Raw genomic sequence first — 17,715 nt, forward strand, 5'->3', positions numbered from 1 at the left:
AGTCGCATCAGGATGGACAGATTGAGCCTATGACTGTACACTCAAGGCAACAGTGTGCTCACAGGGATGGGATATCCTCAGGGCAACAGTGTGCTCACAGGGATGGGATACACAACAGTGTGCTCAGAGAGATGGGATACACTCAGGGCAACAGTGTGCTCACAAAGATGGGATACACTCAGGGCAACATTGTACTCACAGAGATTGGATACACTCAAAGCAACAGTGTGCTCACAGAGATGGGATACACTCAAGGCAACAGTGTGCTCATAGGGATGGGATTTACATCCTGCTCTTTGGTTTTCTGAACCCAATTTTGGCTGGCATGTGAGTTAACCATGCCTCTGGGGGACTGGGAGGATTACAAGGTTCTGGCTTTATAACACCTGGAGAACCTGGTGCCTTCTCGTTCCCTTCTCCTGGGCTACCGATCACCCCCATTGTCATCTTCATCCTCAGCCTCTGTTAACCATCTTCCATTACCTGAGGCAACTCTTCCAGAAGAAGAGTCTAGCAAAGAAGAGCTAAACCAAGAGAAGACACAAAGTACAAGAAGACATGGAGGAGAAGGCAGGGACAGCATCGGTCATCAGCCTGCCCAGGAGATGAAACAGCACCTTATTTGGCTGATGACCTGGGTCCCTACATCTGAAATAGACTGGGCTGTAGCACAGAGAGGGAAACCCTATCCCATAATAATCCCAAGTAAGCAAGTGTTTTCACATTTCCAAACATCCTCCTCTGCCTCACAGAAGACACGACTTCTGAAGAACCACGGTGCCCAAGGTAAGATGCTCATGGCACCACCAGGTGAGTCTCCAAAGGTGCCCACTGCCCTCACTTCTGCTCCCTTGCCAGCACAGAGTGAATCAGAACCAAGGGCAGGAAGAAATCACAAAACTCAGCTAGGGTTCTCTTTGCTGAGAACCCTCAAGGCACAAACTCTTGTAATAATAAAGTGACATTTTTGTCTCGTAGAAGAAAATGAATTGCTCAGGAAAGCACAGATGAAAGTCATATAGACAATGTTTAGATTTTAGCCTACTTCAGTTTTTGTTTCTTGTTTTTTGTTTGTTGTTTTTGTTTTGAGTAGGATAAGAAGTCTCAAGTCTCCTTTTGACATTTTCATACATACTTTGGTTTGGTTGGACTTGCTTATCAACAATTCCCCACCCCTATCCCTAAGCCCCTCCCACTCTTGCCCTTCCAGCCCCAGTATTCCCCTTTCCTCTTTCTTGTCATATGCGTTTGTGCCTGTCTTGTCTGATCTTGGAAGCAAAACAAAGCCAGGCCTGGTTAGGACTCAGATGGGAGCCTACCTCCAGCTTTTGACAGAATAGCTGCCCTGGGAATGAACAGAGATCCACAGGAACCACACAAAAAGTAGATTATAGGGAACAAGAGACTCTCTCTGATAAGACTGATCTTAAGCTAGACCATCCACTTACCCCATCTCACTGCGGCTGGCTCTTTCTCCTCCTATTGATAATGACCAGTTCTTTTTCTTCTAATATGAACCAGATTCTACTTTGCAGGCAATAACCCATTCAGTCTTTGCAGACATCTACTCTTTGATGAGCACGGTGTGGCTATTGGATTGCTTTTGTGGGTCCATTGATCAGGGATCCCTAACTTCAGACTCTTTGCAAGAAGACCTTGTGTAAGTTCACTTAGCATCAGATTCTGCTTTCTCTACATCTTGGGTCTGAGATGTGCCTTGCTTTGTTACAAAAATGAGTCCAGACTGGGAAGGTACCCGTTCTGATCTAGCACTCAGTAGCTGGTATGTTTCCAGGTTTCTCATAGTGTGCCTACACTGTCTGTTGGGGTGTACTGTGCAAGGGACACAGGTAGAGAGGGGTCACTGGAACCATCCAGCTGGACCACTCCTGCCCCAGCCAGGCAAAGGAGCCCAGCCAAGAATGGCACAACTTTCCAGGGCTCAGAGGCTTAGAACTGGCTTAGAAATGTGACCGCAGTTCTAGGCTGCTGAGTTTGGGGATGCTGATACACTGTTCACAAATTAGGAAAGCAAAGAAAAGAGGAGGCGTGAACTTTTATAACTTCACTCAGATCACATGTGCTGGAGTTCGGAATCAACTCTGGTGGCCTAACTCAAGGGCAGTGGCTCATCTGCAATCTACACCTTCACCTTACACTTCACTGGAGAATGAAAGAAGATGTGAGAACTCTGGTGACACCGGAGTCTGTGTGTGTGTGTGTGTGTGTGTGTGTGTGTGTGTGAAAGCATGTATACACACATGTATTTGAGACATCAGTAGTTACGGAAGCCTCCTACCTTCCTCTCCACTTTGAAAAGAAAGATTAAAAAACAACTCTTCTATTATTCAACCAAAGCAGCTTTGCAAGGAATTATAAGTACAGAGTAGACCCGATATCTCTCATGATCTGAGTTCTAATAAAGCAAGACACTCGAAGGAAAGAGTCACAGAGAAGGAACCACTACTTTAAAATGGAATCTATGGTGCTCGCACATGCATACACACACACACACACACACACATACACACACACACCTTGTTGAATCCCTCTACTCTTGTACAGATGTACATGTGTTTAGTGCTGACCACATAGGGATCAGATAACCCATTAGGGGTTTTTTCCCTGGAGAAGCCTGATTCTCCTTCTCTCTGCATCTATTAGCTGCCTGGAGCTCTTCGTCTAGAGGTGGAGTCTTGGCAGACTTCCCCCCTCCACATTGTCATGGTGCTGGTCTTGCTTAGGCAATCATATTGATGAGATTTAGGTGGTACATCTCCCTGTTATAGGTAGAAGACACTGTCTTAAAGGAGATGTTCTGATCCTCTGGCCTTACAAGCTTTCCACACCATCTTCCATGAATCTTGGGTTGTACTGTAGCTTAAGGGTTGTGTCATAGATGTGCATCCATTGGGTATTGGCGCCCTGTGTTCAAACTATAAATTTTAAGTGAAACTGATTGGCCAGGGGTCACAAAACCAGAATAATCTGATTTACCCTTGAAACGAAATACTATATCATACGTAGATACATCAATCACACGTGGATAGGATCAAAATCACAAAAGGAATCCTCAGGCAAATGAACTGTTAACTAGCACATCCTCAGGAGGACAAATGTATCCAACACCGGGAATAATGCTTTACCTCTGCCGACGTCAAAAGGATTAATCTTGGCAAACCAGACAGGCCTTTCTCCTTGATATCAGGGCAATGTCTGTATCTAGCTAAGTTCATTGCACACATATTGGACACTGAGCCACCTGGAAAGAGAAAATTTAAATGTCACATTTACAGCATGAAGTCCAAACACCCCAGAAAACCAAATAGGCTAGGAAGCATTGAACAGCTAGGGCTGCCCCTGTCTAATCAAAACTCACTGTGAAAGGCACCCCAACACCCCAGATGTCTCAACTACGCTCTCCCAGATGTCTACAATTTCAGACCTTTTTATCGCAGAAAAGAGGCAAATTTAGGCCTATCATTTTGGCTTAGGACCTTTTTTCCCCAACTAAAATGTTGAACATTTCAGCCTGAACTTAGGATAATATCCAAAGCTGTGTTGTTTATGACACCCTGTCTGTCGCCTCTTTGGTGGAACTAACTGTGGAAACACACGGTCATCTCCAGCCCCAGAAAAAACAGTGTAGAAGAAACTAAGATACTCTGACAGATCTTCTGACAAAACATTGCCTTAAAAACACAGGGGACTTAGCAGTACCTCTCTAAGCTCCCTTGTGTTAGGTAAAAATCTTAAGTGTTCGACATGTAAGTCCTAAATTGTAGACATCCCATTTGTTAAGTTTGCATGATGACTTAGCATTTATGCAAATTTCAGTCACACCATGAAAAGGTGTTAGTCAGCTCCATGGTCGGCCAACTCTTTGGTCACGTGTATGCCTGCAAGAAGAGGTTCCTCGACCAAATAGATGTGGAGATGCTCCAAGAGGGAGGGTGATGGAGGTCACCAGCAGTACTCACCTGGGTTAAATATTCCATCCCCTTCTTTCCAGCCAACACATTCAATCATTTTCTTCAGAACCGCCTCTTCCACTAACAGAAACACTGGGGACACCTCATACGTATAACTAGACAGATATAAAAAACACTTCACTTCTATGGCTAGAGTCAAAACATCCCTTTGGGGGTCCCGAGAAAGGCACAGAGTGAGTTCCATAAAGCCCAATGGCTGCCAAGTGGAGGGAGTCTCTGTAGATGTCTCGGAACTAGAGAAGACTCCATTGGCACTAGGACTACTGCTACTACTCGATACGGTTAAATGCCCACGCTTGGTGGCCTTAGGCCAGCTACTTCAGGAGCCTTAGGTTCCATAGGGAATTGAAGGTGGGGAGTCATCTATGTGTCAGCCGTGAGAAATGGCCATCCTTTTGTTTGGACATTTAGTAAATTGGTTGTTAAGACTAACTAGAAAGACGCTATTGTCTTGGTAGCCATGTTCTGATTCATTAGTACAAGTACACTGTCTCTACGTGGAAGTTCTGGGTCTTAAACATGGCTTCTTCACCATATTAGCTGTATCTGCACAGGGAGGGAGTGTTCTATGAGTAGCTCTCATTGTGTGATGGTTTTATTGTCAAGTTCTGTCCTGATTTCTTCTTCTAGGCAAAGATACTATCATCGGAGAGCCTTGCTATTGTGGCCTTCTTAGGATGATCTCAGCTGAAGGTGCAGCCATATGGCTACACCCATCCTGTGGCATCCATATTTGATGCCTGGTCCTTGTGGAGATTTCTCTAGGGCCAGTGGAGATTGTCACTAAGCCTGTACCAGTCTGACTTGCATCCTTGTCCCTCCCTGCATGTTCTTCCTACACTCTTCCCCCTCCAATCCCTCATGTTGATCCCATGTGCTTAACACACACCTGCCCTTTGAACTCCACCCAGAGCAGCTTCCCAACTCCAGAGTAGTACCCCAAACTCCATCAGCTATATCAGTGTTTATATTACTATATTACATATGTATACATATAATGCCTGGTTATGTAATGTGTAAGTCTCTTCTCTCTCCAGATAACTAAGAGTCACTAAATATCTCCAACTTCTTTTACAATTAGGTGATTGTACATTAATTATATTGTATGTGAATAAATGTATCATTAAAATGTATCTGAATAAATGTGTACCTTAAATATGTAGGCTAGGCAGAGACATTTAAGTTTCTAGTTATAGAATTTTTTTGATATAAGTTTTTTTAACATTTGGAGGGAAAGGCAAAAAAAAAAGCCAAACACCTACTATGGAATGTCTTCCTAGGTGCCAAGTACTCTACAGCTCCTCTTAAATATAAGATAGGCTAAAACTTCCACCATGGTGTGAAACCATTTTATACACACAGACAGTGTGAAAGGGTGTATATGTTTATGGGAGGGGGATTGAAATATCGATAAAATAATCGTTCAATTTGTTGTGAGCCTATTACCAAAAGTTGGCTCAACTCTTATTCTGGGAATGGAAATGCAGATGGAGGTGGGGGTGAGATGGGAGGGGCAGACAAGGGTGGGTACATTCTGATTGAATAGTGCAGTGGGGCAAAATGTAATATATCATAGACCTCGAAATGTACCAGGTCAAGTAATTCAAGAAAGGAGTTCTGAAACCCTAAGAGCAGAGATCTGAAGAGTGGGATTTGGCCGTCTTCTCTATCTGTCTGAGTCTTCCAGCCCTGGAAGACGGCGCCTATGTCTGTCCTCACAGAGGCAATGTCATGCCCATGTGTTCACCCCTGACATCTCTGGTGCTAATTCATAAACTGTCAGTCTTCACCTTGGCCTAGCACCCTGTCCTGGTCACCTGGTCCCTCTCCTATGGCTTCCTTCCATACCTGTACTCCTGGCTCCCTCCCTCCCTCCACCATGGCGGATTCTCTCCCTCCTAAGCATTAGAAGTTCTGGGTCTTCAAGTATTGCTCACCAAAAAAGTAAAAATAAAAATAAAATAAAATAAAGTATTGGTCCCCCCAAAAAATAAAAATAAAAATAAAATAAAGTATTGGTCCCGAAGCCCTGAGTCCCACTCTTTCCTCAGTCTCTGTCCTCATGACCTTGGTTTTCTACCATGGCTGCTCACTGTGGCCCTTCAATCCACAAAGCATGTTCGTTCATGTCATTGGTCCACTCGGACCCCAGGGGTCCTCAGGTTTAGTTTCAATGAGTAGTCAGGGTTGGGAGTCACCAGCTCGGCGCATCTCATCCATGCCCAATATTTCAAAAGCTATTTTCTCCCAGTGTCTTTCACATTTCCACCTTTCAAAATCCATACCACAATTCCAGGCCCCAGGATCTCTCAGTGTGGTTGACTATCTCAAACTCATTGCAAATTCATTACCTCCCAATGGGAATGCAAATTTTGATATTGCCTCTTCGGCTGCACAGTTGGGAACTGGTGTTCTCTTACAGTGTCTGATGGCACAGCCACAAACCCAGTGAGGAAGGGCGGAAACTCAGGCATTAGCCAAGAAGCTTCTCTGACCCCCATTTCCAAGATCCAACACTTACTTGGTCCTTTACATGTTATTGTCTAAGTGTGTGCACACATGTGTATGCATGTCCTTGTGTGTGCACATGCTTGAGGAGGTCAAAGGTGGTTTGTGGGGCAGAGAGAGTCTCATGGGAAGCTGGTCTTGCAAATGTGACTATGCTGGCTGGTCACCAGGTGCCAAGGACTCACCTCTCTCCACCTTCCCAGTGCCGGGACTACAAATGTGTGCAACCGCCCAGGTCCTCACGCGTGTCTAGATGGAGCAATGCTTTTGTGCTTCATCCTCTAAACCCTGAGTCCAAACTGACACCATCTCTCATGGCAGAGGAAATATCCTCTTAATCCATCCCATCTAGTGACTCAGATGTGTGTGTGTGTGTCTGTGTGTGTATGTCTGTGTGTGTGCGTGTGCATAAGAGATAGAAAGAGACAGTGTGTGTGTGTATGTGTGTGTGTGTGTGTGTACATACACATGTGTGGTGTGATGCGCCCATGAAGATCGGAGGGCAATCTTTCCTGATTCATCTTTTCCTCCCACTTTGTTTGAGATGGTCCAGCCTAACCCCGGCTGACTGGGCCACAAGTTTCTGGAGATCAACTTGTCTCTGCCTCCCGTTTCCCTCAGCTGTGTCAGATTACTGACACTTGCTTATTACGTCTGGCTTGTGTGTGAGTTCAGGGATTCTGAACTCAGGTTGTCAAGCTTATGCACTAAGCTGTCTCCCCATCCTCCGGTGAATTGTTTTTAGACAGCAAATGTCACCAGGGCTTCCAATGTTTGTGGAGTAGCTCATAAGCATGTTTCCCTGGCTTAACATGGTTTCTCTCAGTCTCTCTGGTCTTGTTTCCCCTGTCACTCTGTTGGACACACCCACACTGACCTTCCAAAAAAGAGTGGAATCTGCCTCCCACCACAGGGCCTTTGTACATGCTGCCTCCCACCACAGGGCCTTTGTACATGCTGCCTCCCACCACAGGGCCTTTGTGTTCCCACCGCTTGGAACTTGTCTCTCTCAGTTTCACCTGCTTAGCTCTTACTCATCCTTCTCTTAGCTGTAACCTCTTCTCAGAGAAGACTTTCCTGGGACAAACAAACATCCCTCCATTTCCATGTATAGTATAACATACTTGTCTTTCTTTCTTTTTTTTTCTTTTCTTTCTTTTTTTGTTTTTTTGTTTTTTCGAAACAGAGTTTCTTTGTGTAGCCCGGGATGTCCTGGAACTCACTCTGTAGACCAGGCTGGCCTTGAACTCAGAAATCCTCCTGCCTCTGCCTCCAAAATGCTGGGATTAAAGGTGTGTGCCACCACTGCCCGGCTACATACTTGTCTTTCAAATATGAATTTAGATTTTGCATTAATTCACATTAAGGCCATTTAGTATGCATCTTTCTTTTATAACTTCTAAGGATAGCATCAAAGGTACATGTATGTGTCTGTCTGTCTGTGTCTGTGTGTCTATGTCTGTGTGTTTGTGTGTCTCTATGTGTGCCTTTGTGAATTTGCATGCATGTCAATTTGTGTGTTTGTGTTTCTCTCTGTGTCTGTTGGTGTGCCTTTGTGAGTCTGTCTGTCTGTCTGTCTGTCTCCCTCTCTCTCTCTTTGTGTATGTGTGTGTGTGTGTGTGTGTGTGTGTGTGCATGAGTAAGAGGAAAGCCTCAGGCATGGTTCTCTAGTAGCCACTCACTTGTTATTTGAGGCAGGGTCTCTCACAGGCCCAGAGTCTACAAGGAGGTTCATCTGGCTAGCCAGGAGACCAGGGAACTTCCTGTCTCCGCCTCCTAGAACTGGGATTACAATGTTTCAGCTTTATAGTTGGGTTCTGAGGGCTGTGCTCTGGTCTTCATGCTTGGGAGGCAAGGGTTTTCCCTAATGACCCGTGTCCTCAGCCCAAGACTCCTCTTTATTCAGCCACTAATGTGCAGCACAGCCCTGGCTGTTCCTGCAGGAGGTAGTGGAGAGTTGCTAAGCAGGCTCCTGTGATTGATTGACAGGTATACCTAGCATTGTCTCTCAGCTTCACCTGGCAGAAACACCTCCTCCAGTACAGCGTGGAGGCCTAGGACTCTGGCATTTCTAATGGTTAGACTTGGTAAAACAAATCATTCCAGTGAAAATCATGACAGAAACTTTCACGAGTCAGCAGCTGTCCCTAAGCTCCGGTCACATGGTACTTACATGCTTGGATTCAGTGCCTCTGTTATAATCCGGGCCCCCAAGGAGTAGTAATCAAGGCCAGCATACAGCTGGTTGAAAAACCTCGGATGGCCTGTGAAAGGGAAACAAAGTATTCACGTTCACAGCAATGGAGCTCCAGTGGGTCTTTCACACATAGGTCAGCCCAGTGTGATTCCACTTAGAGGACTCTCAGAATCAGCATAGACATCTATAGAATAGAGGTAAGGATTTTCTACATCAAGGAAGAAGGACTTCTCATCTGGGCAGGGGCACAAAGAGCCTCTGAGTTCTAGAAATGGTCTGAGCCTCCTCTGGTCCACGAGTTAAGTGAGTCATATTTGTGTACCTTATTGTATGTAATTACATTTCAATTTTAAAAGTACTTAGCATATATGCAAGAAAAACTGTTGGAGTTCCTTGTCTGTGTGTGGATTCGTGTACATATTCATGCATGTGTGTATGTGTGTGTGCACAGGCATATGTATGCACGTGTGTGCACACACATGTGTCTCCTACAGGCCACAGGTTGGTGGCAGGTGTCTCTCTCAGTTTCTTTCCACCTTCGTTTAAGAGTGAGGATGTCATTCCGTCTGAGCTTCTCCACTCAGCTCTACTGGATGGTCAGAGGGGCCATGTGATGTGCCTGTCTGTCTCCCCATAGCTGAGTTTATAGGTGTGTGAAGCCTCTCCTAGCTTTTTAAGGTGGGTTCCAGGAAGGCAGAACTCCAGTCCTCATGGTTGCATGGCCAGCAGGCTATCAGGGGATCCATACCCACTGTGGTCCACACCCCCTTCCACCCCCATGAAGGGCTTTGGCATAACTCTTTCTCCAGGTCAATGTTTCTCAGTAAAACTGGAGAGATTGAGTGCTTTGCTTTAACTTCGGTCTCTCCTGCTACCCATATCCACCTCAGCCCCTGAGAAAAGGACCCTAGCGCCATTCCCCAAGTGTCAGGGAGCATTTCAAGTGTCCGCCTCCAGTGGTAGTCAGGGAGTGGCCTTCCCTTTCCTCCTGCTGCACGGCCTGACTGGAATGAAGCAGACTGGGTGGCAGCTGTGACTCAACACTCAGTTCAGACTTCTAGATGCAAGCTACTTCAAACTCCATCTTTAAAAGTCTTGTTTGTCATGGAGTAAGAACCTCCGCCCCCCCTCCCCCTCCCCCTCCCCCTCCCCAACTCACCCCCCCCCCTCACTCCCATCTCCCTCCTGACTTAAAAGGTCTCATGGAAGTCCCCAGCTTTCCAAGTGTGAATATTCACACCAAACACCAGGCTCACTAGCTTGACATCCTCAGGCACAGTGTGATGAAAAGCACGAAGGCAGGGGGCCTTTCTAATTCGGGATGTGTGGGAAATGGATTTGGTTATAGAATTCAGTGTGGTTTTCTTTCTCCCCCTCTTGCTTTCAACCATGGGTTCCTTAAAGGAAACCCAAATCGAAGCCAATGCCTTTTCAATTAAAGCATGGAAACCTCCCTCTAATCTGGCAGAGACAACCAGGCATCTCTACAAGTAATTTTAATAGGCTTTTAAAAAAAAAGTTCTGTGCTAATTTATGATTGATTTCCATGGTAACCTTATGGAAAATACTCAGTAAACTGAAAACAATCTCCTGCATTAAACGTCACTCCCGACTTCTGACAGGCACTGTAATAATGAAGGAGGTGTCTCTGCTTAGGAGATTCTAACTGGGTTTTAGATATATGTGCCGGGCTTTCCCAAGGGAACTTAATCCAATTATTTTTAGTCAGGATTTTATGGCGTTCTTTCCACTAAATTTAGTTCAGTGTCAGAATTCACAGAACATAATGCCTGTGTGGATTAAGACACTGGATTACCTTCTCAGCGCAGGAAAATGTGCATATTTCAGAAAATCAGCCCCGCCTCCACTTTTGAAATAACTCCCTTGGGTCTTTGCCCTGTGGTAGCAATCAAGCCAGTGACACAGTGCCAGTGTTTACTGAAAACCACAAAAGTGACAGCATTCGTGTGAAAATTATAACAAAACCTAACATTTACTGGTTTGGTTTTTTTTTTTTTAAATGAGTCTTGAATATCCAGGCTATCCTTGAACTCACTATGTAGCTGAGGCTGGCCCTGAACTCCTGATCTTCCTGCCTCCATCTTCTGAGTGCTGGGATTATAGGTGTGAGCCACCAGGCCTGGTTTATGCAGTGATAGCAATAGAACCCAAGGCTTTGTGCATTTTAGGCAACCACTCTACCAACTGAGCCCTAGCTGCAGGCCTCCTGTTTCTCTTATAGTTACCTAAAGATTTTAATTTTTTACTTTGATTCTGATTTGATCAAATGAGTTGGTAATTAGAAATTGCCAAGAGTAAACCAATATCCCCTAAATAAATCTATTTGTGAACTTTTCCTTCCTTCCTTCTCTTCCTCCTCCTCTTCCTCTTCCTCTTCCTCTTCTTCCTTCTCCCCCTCTTCGCCTCCCCTCCTTCTCCTCCTTCCTCACCTCCTCATCCTTTTGGCATACCCTGGGCCATAGACACATTTTTAAGTCCTATTACATGGTCACATAATCAAACTAACATGGCAGTTTAATAACTAATACATAGGAACTGTAGTGGAAATCTCAGTTACACATGGAGGCTGGAGATTGAGAAAGGAGAGACTGGGATCCCAGGGCTTGCACACTGACTGAGTCCCTGACAATTGTTTAGCTTTGAAAACAAATCTGTGTTAGGGATGAAAGGGACCCACTCGAGCCCAGCATCTGAGCTCCGGTTTGCTTGACCCGTGTGTCTTGTGCTTTAGACACTGGAGCCCTGGTGTTTACTGAGAGGTGAATGGCCGGCTAGGTCAGGGACACGACAAGGCCTTACTGGTTTTGACGCTGAAGTGGATGACATCCTGGCAGAGTTTCAGCAGCTTGTCCTGTGACTCCCCCGTGTCCCTCATCTCCAGGTCAAGGAGCTGCCGCAGCTGCTCAGGGGGCTGCCACTCACAAACCTGGAGATAGAGTGACAACTCATGGTTAACCAAGTTCCCAGTGGAGCCCAGGATGGGGTCCTGGAGGAGCCAGAACTCTGTCCCCGGGTAGCTCTGGAAGAGCAGAGGACACTTGGATTTAACCTCTCGGGGCCGCAGCCCATCTCAAACAGCGCTGTGGGAGCAATGTGGATACAGTGGGGACCAGAGAGGTCCGCTCAGACCTCCTAGGAGAACCAACATGAGACTGGTGACAGATGTCAGGACAGAGAAGCAGGCTGAGATCAGGGATGACTCACAGAATCCTCTAGGTGGAAATGACATGACGGGGGTGGGTGGGGGCGGGAGGGGGGAGATCAGGCAGTCTGCAGCATCTAAGATATCTAGGATGTCATGGAAGTGTGCTAGGGCCACAGCATAAATCAGAAGCTAGAGAAAAGCATCTCTGAAAGCGAGACACTGTTCCCGAGTGCTCTTTCTTCCGTCCCCACACAGTCTGTCAGCCCAGCTGCCGAGCGAGCGAACCTCTCTCCCTCAAACCATTACCGCATATTTCTGCTCAAATACCTTCACCTACTTCCCATCTTCATCAAGATCAACATAGAAGAAATGATGGAGATATAAACTCATCCTGTATGTGCTGCTTCTCTGCCTGTGTTTCTTCTCTGGAACACCAACCTCCTGGCTAACTAGCCTCTCTCTTCCTCAGACACACCGAGTTTGCATACACTGTTAGGGTCTCCACATGCTGCATCCCTGCCTGAAATGTCTCTCACACCCACCTATTTTATAGGGATCTTCCCCAGCTGCCCATGACCCAGGCATGACAACCCTCTCCACCTCCTTCAGCTCTCTGTTTCCCAGGTATCATCACCAAGCTAGTCACTCAGTCGTTACCTCCTACACAGTCACCATCACTGGGGTCAAGACAGGAGCTCGTGGATCCAGGGAGACTGTTCATCACCGTTTCAGAGCTCCTCAGTAAAGAAGGACCAGGATCAAGTTTAATGGTGGTGACGGGGTTACAGAATGAAGGGCGTGTTTGGGAGAAGGCAGGAGAATGAGGCTTAGGTATTTTCACTCTAAGACACTCAGTGGAGACTGTGGAGCAAGCGGTTGAGTAAGTGGAGAGGGGTAGATCAAGGTGGGCTTTATGAAACTCTTGGGAAGGATCAGGAACAGAACTCTAGGCTTCCCAGGAGGACACCTCAGGGGAAGGAGCTCCAGCTCAGAAGGAAGCCACAGGGAACCTGGCACTTACAGCACTTCTGTAATAGCTTGGCAGGGGTGACATCTGATAGGGAGGATGACAGTGAGAGAAGGGGGACCTTCTAGTGTGGTTTAATGGGGCCCAAGCCAAGAATGAAGAGCATCCAAAGACGAATACGCTGCCCAATGATGCCGTGAAGCCACGTGAAGGACCAGTAAGCCCTCACGGGATTCATCACCACGGAGGTGTTCTTGGCACTGGCAATGTGACTGGAGAGAGGTGGGGGTGGAGGTGAGATTGGGGGAGGTGAAGAAGGAGAGGGAGGGACTGCGGGCATCTCTAAAAAGCTTGGTGGTGGAGAGGAGGGGAGGAGGCAAGGCTGAGGGGAGGTGGAGAGGCTGAGGTGAGAGACCAGGGAATAGAAGTGAGCGAGAAGCCAGGGAGGTAGGAAGTGGAGGAAGGCAGAGGAGCCTCCAAGCTGTGCGAGAGGAGAGGCGTGGAATCCAAGTCTCCTGATGCCTGCCTGGCAGACAGAGGTGAGGCAAACATGCCTGAGACCACCCACAGGAATGGCCTGGGCACATACAGCCGCCCACACGAGTCTCAAGTGAGTGGCGATGAGGGAAAATTGTCTCAGAGGCTGCTTGAGATGGACAATCAGGGCTGGAGAGATGGCTCAGTGGTTAAGAGCACTGACTGCTCTTCCAGAGGTCATGAGTTCAAATTCCAGCAACCACATGATGGTTCACAACCATCTGTAAGGAGAAACAAAGAACCTATGGGCAGGAGCAAGCGGGGACCGGAGCAAGATGGAGAAAGGGAAGGAGGCAGGGGCAGGGGGCTGGAAAAAGACAATCATCTGCATGATTTACTGGACACAAGAGCTAGTGGGTCAGAAAGAACAGTGGATGGCAGGAGCTTGAGGGACTGGACTGGGCGGGCAGGCTACTGGGAGCACAGGGAGTCTGGGGGTAGAGGGGTGGGATCTCCCCCCCCCCTCTCTCTCTCTCTGTGTGTGTGTGTGTGTTTGGGTGCTATGTTCCCCTTTCATTTACTCTCCTTTGGGTCTCCTACGTCATCTCTTTCTCAAGCTCTTCAACAAGAGGAGTCCCTTGCTCTGTGCACATCTTGCCCTTGTGCAGTATGTTTGCCAGGTTTCTTCACTGTCCTTAGCAATGACAGCATCTGTGTAACTTCTCTCAGCCTTCCTCAAAGCCATGTTCCCTTTACATTCTACCCCAGGTGAAGCTCCTCTGTGAACCTTCGAAAGGTCTACCTCAAACTCACTGCCCTCTCACTGGGACCCCCCATTCTCTTCACAAATGAAACTTTACTGTTCTAGTTGGATTATAAAGTCATTTTGAAACTGGACCTTTATCTTATGTCTCTTTATTTCCTCCAGGGCTCAATTTAACACCTTTCAAGTAGCTGACATTCAGTTAATATTTAATTACTGAAAGAAAAAGAAAAGAGTCTAGCTTTTAAAAAATATATAACATAACCAGACATGGTGGCCCACACCTTTAATTCCAGAACTCGAGAGGCTAAAGGAAAGGAGACAAATTTGAGGCCAGCCTGGGCTACATAGATCTTATTACAAAAAAAACAAATGAAATCAGCATTTCAGTAATGATTGGAATGGGGCTTCTGAGACTCCACCCCTAGCAGAGGAAATAGCAGAAGCTGATGGACGATGAAGGAGATTCAGTCTCTCAGACTGCCTGTGCTACAGTGGATGGCCAATCCTACACACAGAAACATGGAGGTAGCATAAATTGGAGTAACTAGGTTCATAAAAGAAGTGAAGAAGAAGAAGGGGAAGAGGAGGAGGAATGAAAGGGAGGGGGGGAGGAGGAGGAGGAAACTGAGAATGGGCATAGGGTCATTCTGGCAGGAGCTGGAGGGAAGAGTGAGGTAGGTAGGATCCGAGTACATTGCAAAAGGGCTGGAGAGATGGCCCCAGGCTTAGGAGCACTGATTGTTTTTCCAGAGGACTTGGGTTTTATTTCTAACATCCACACGGCCATTGACAGCTGTCTACAACTTCAGCTCCGGGGACCCTAACACCCTCTTCTGGTCTCTGTAGGTACTGCATACACACGGTGCACAGACATACCTGTAGGCAAGCACTTATACATATGCATACACAGTAAAAATATAATAACTGCATATTTTAAAAACATCATATATGTGTTTGAAACTCACAAAGAATAAATATATCTTTTTAAGGCATTATAAATAATAAAAACCAAAAGTTGCTGGCAGGGAAGTATGCTGCTAACCAAACAAGATTCAAAGTGTTTCAGGGACATGCAGAGAAGTCTGATACTAAATTATAGATATGAGAATGAATATAAAAGCTGCCACAATCACTTTTGTCCTGAGCATGACTATTCATTCTGTCCACGTTCAGAGATCATGACAATCTAGCCTATTAGTTTTCTAATTAGTGACCTACATTTCAGAATAAACACCATCTTCTTTGAACTCAGTTATAAATGGCATTTATCTGCTACTAATACGATTGGGGGGGATCTCTCCTAGGTGTCCATTCACTGGTAATTCATTTTCAACAGGAGGAGTGAGTGGGGTGACAAGAGGCAGTGCAGCCCTTGTTTCTGGGGCGTATGGAGAAGTCAGGAATATGGCCGCTGAAGCCGTAGGCCCTGCATCCAGCCCCAGCTAAATGTGATAGCACGTGATGTGGTGGGCACCGGGCTCTCACTTTCTCCCTCCTTTCTAAAACAGGAACAGTGACATGTCTGCTGTTTGTGAGCTCATGTAATTATCGAGAGAGAGAGTGTGTGTGTGTGTGTGTGTGTATGTTTCTTGTGAGAACATATATGTGTGTGTAACTGTGCATTCATATGCCTCCCTGTGTGAATAAAGGCCAGAGGACAACCTTTCCTGTCATTACCATAAAGAACCTTTCCACCTTTTAAATTATTATTTATCTTTTGAGGCAGTTTCTCATTGGCCCAGAGCTTTCTCAAGTAGCCTTAGGTGGCTGGCTGGTGAGTTCCAGACATGTAACTCTCTCAGCCTCCACTGCCTGATATTTTAAGATCACGCACTATACCCAGCTTTTATATGTGGAGCAGATTCAGGTCCTGATACTTACATGGGGGGCACTCTGTGAAATGAGTTACCTCCCTGGGCCCATCATGAAGGGTCAAATATACAATGCATATGGCCTGGGCCTGAGGGTGGTACTTAGCATGTAGTACTTACTTCCTAGAGTACATGGCCTGGGCCTGAGGGTGGTACTTAGCATGTAGTACTTACTTCCTAGAGTACATGGCCTGGGCCTGAGGGTGGTACTTAGCATGTAGTACTTACTTCCTAGAGTACATGGCTTGGGCCTGAGGGTAGTATTTAGCATATAGTACCTACTCCCTAGAGTAGATGGTCTGGGTCTGAAGGTGGTACTTAGTTTAGTATACAGCAATTACTCCCTAGAGTAGACGGCACTGGTGGCAAGTCATCATGGAGACTAAATCTGAGTCTGTATTTTAATCCTAGACCCAGCAATGCTGCCACACAATAGTCATATTTAACAAGCATCAGTTTCTAGTGTGAGCTAAGGGAAGCTTCCGAGAGGCTGTGAGGTAAATCCTTGTTAGTGTTCACCACCTCTGCACCCTACTTAAGTGAAACAAAGACAATGCCTAAGGAAGCCAGACACGAGCTCTGCAGGGCAGAGTCCACAGAGCTCAGGCTACCGAACAGGGCAGCGGCTTCTCCTGTGCTTCCTGGCCCCCAAGCCCTGAGAGGACAGCCAATCTCCCCAAAAGTAAGACCCAGCAGGGAAGAGCCAGGCTTTCAGGAAAGATGATATGAAGTAGAGGGCAGGTAAGGGAAGGACCTCTGTGGCGTTAGACATCCTCCTGAGACAGAGCTCTGGAGAAATGGAAGCTTAGATGGTCTCCCTTTCCGTCAATCACAGAGGAAACATATCTCGAATTTTAAAAACTGTGTGTGTGTGTGTGTGAATATGTGCATGCCATATCTGAAGGTCAAAGGAGAACTTCAAACATCTGATCTCCTGTTCCTCCTTGATTGACTTGGGGGTCTCTTGTTCACCTCAGCCATAGACAGCCTGAGGCTTCTACATGAGGTCCTGTCTCTATCCCACATCATCTAGGAACACTGGAACTCTAGAATTTTTGCCACAGTGCCCAGCTTCCCATGGGTTCTCTGGGGATTTGAACCCAGGTCCCTGCACTTGCATGGCAAGCACCTTCCCCGCTGAGCCATCTCCCCAGCCCCGCTCCTAGGATTCCCTATGCGTTTTGTTTTTACCTTTTCATTGACATCTGTAGCCTTCAAAACCACCTCTTCCATTATTAGCCTACAGGCTTCTTCAACAAACTTTTCTCCAGCCTTCACATCTGTCTGAGGTCCATTAAGCACAACCCCGTCCACAAAGACGGGGATCTTCTTACCAGGGGTCATCTCCTTCCAGTCAGTGTCTCCTAGGAGGGCACAGAGAGAGTGGGTTTGAGAGCTCACACCACGAAACACAATGAAACCAAACAAAGACTCCACAAATGGTGTACTTTCACTTACATATTTACTTTAAGCTCTCCCGTATTCTATGTCAAGCCCATTTCTCCTCAGACCCCTGTCCTTCCTTCCTTCCCCTGTCCCTTCCTGTCAATCTCCCTGCCACATGCGCATCTCGTCTTCACAGATGAAGGTACCCTGTGTGGTACCACTGCTCACAGTTGTAAGAAGCCCTACAAAGCTCACGATTCCCAGGATATGTGAAGTCATCTTGCGGTGTGTGTTTCTCCCTGATGGGCAGTGAGAGTCCATGGTGGAGCGAGCCAGTCCTTCAGTACTAGGCCAAGTCTGACCCCCAAACTTTGCCATTGAGCGC

General features: G+C 46.6%; 1 protein-coding gene across 1 annotated transcript in view; it reads right to left on the minus strand.

Moving 5' to 3' along the window:
• The window catches only part of Gadl1 (glutamate decarboxylase like 1), a 141,020-nt gene extending 123,681 nt beyond the window's left edge, over positions 1-17,339 (minus strand). Inside the window, exons 1-5 of the mRNA XM_052187048.1 lie at positions 17,136-17,339; positions 11,518-11,644; positions 8,674-8,764; positions 3,981-4,087; positions 3,147-3,262 (exon numbers count right to left, since the gene is read on the minus strand). Of these exons, the coding sequence (XP_052043008.1) occupies positions 3,147-3,262; positions 3,981-4,087; positions 8,674-8,764; positions 11,518-11,644; positions 17,136-17,288 (594 nt within the window). The 5' untranslated portion in view covers positions 17,289-17,339. The remainder of the gene's footprint in view (positions 1-3,146; positions 3,263-3,980; positions 4,088-8,673; positions 8,765-11,517; positions 11,645-17,135) is intronic.
• Between the last annotated feature and the right edge of the window lie 376 nt (positions 17,340-17,715).

The sequence above is a fragment of the Apodemus sylvaticus genome, chromosome 7 (assembly GCF_947179515.1).
Source record: "Apodemus sylvaticus chromosome 7, mApoSyl1.1, whole genome shotgun sequence".
NCBI classification, from domain to species: domain Eukaryota; kingdom Metazoa; phylum Chordata; class Mammalia; order Rodentia; family Muridae; genus Apodemus; species Apodemus sylvaticus.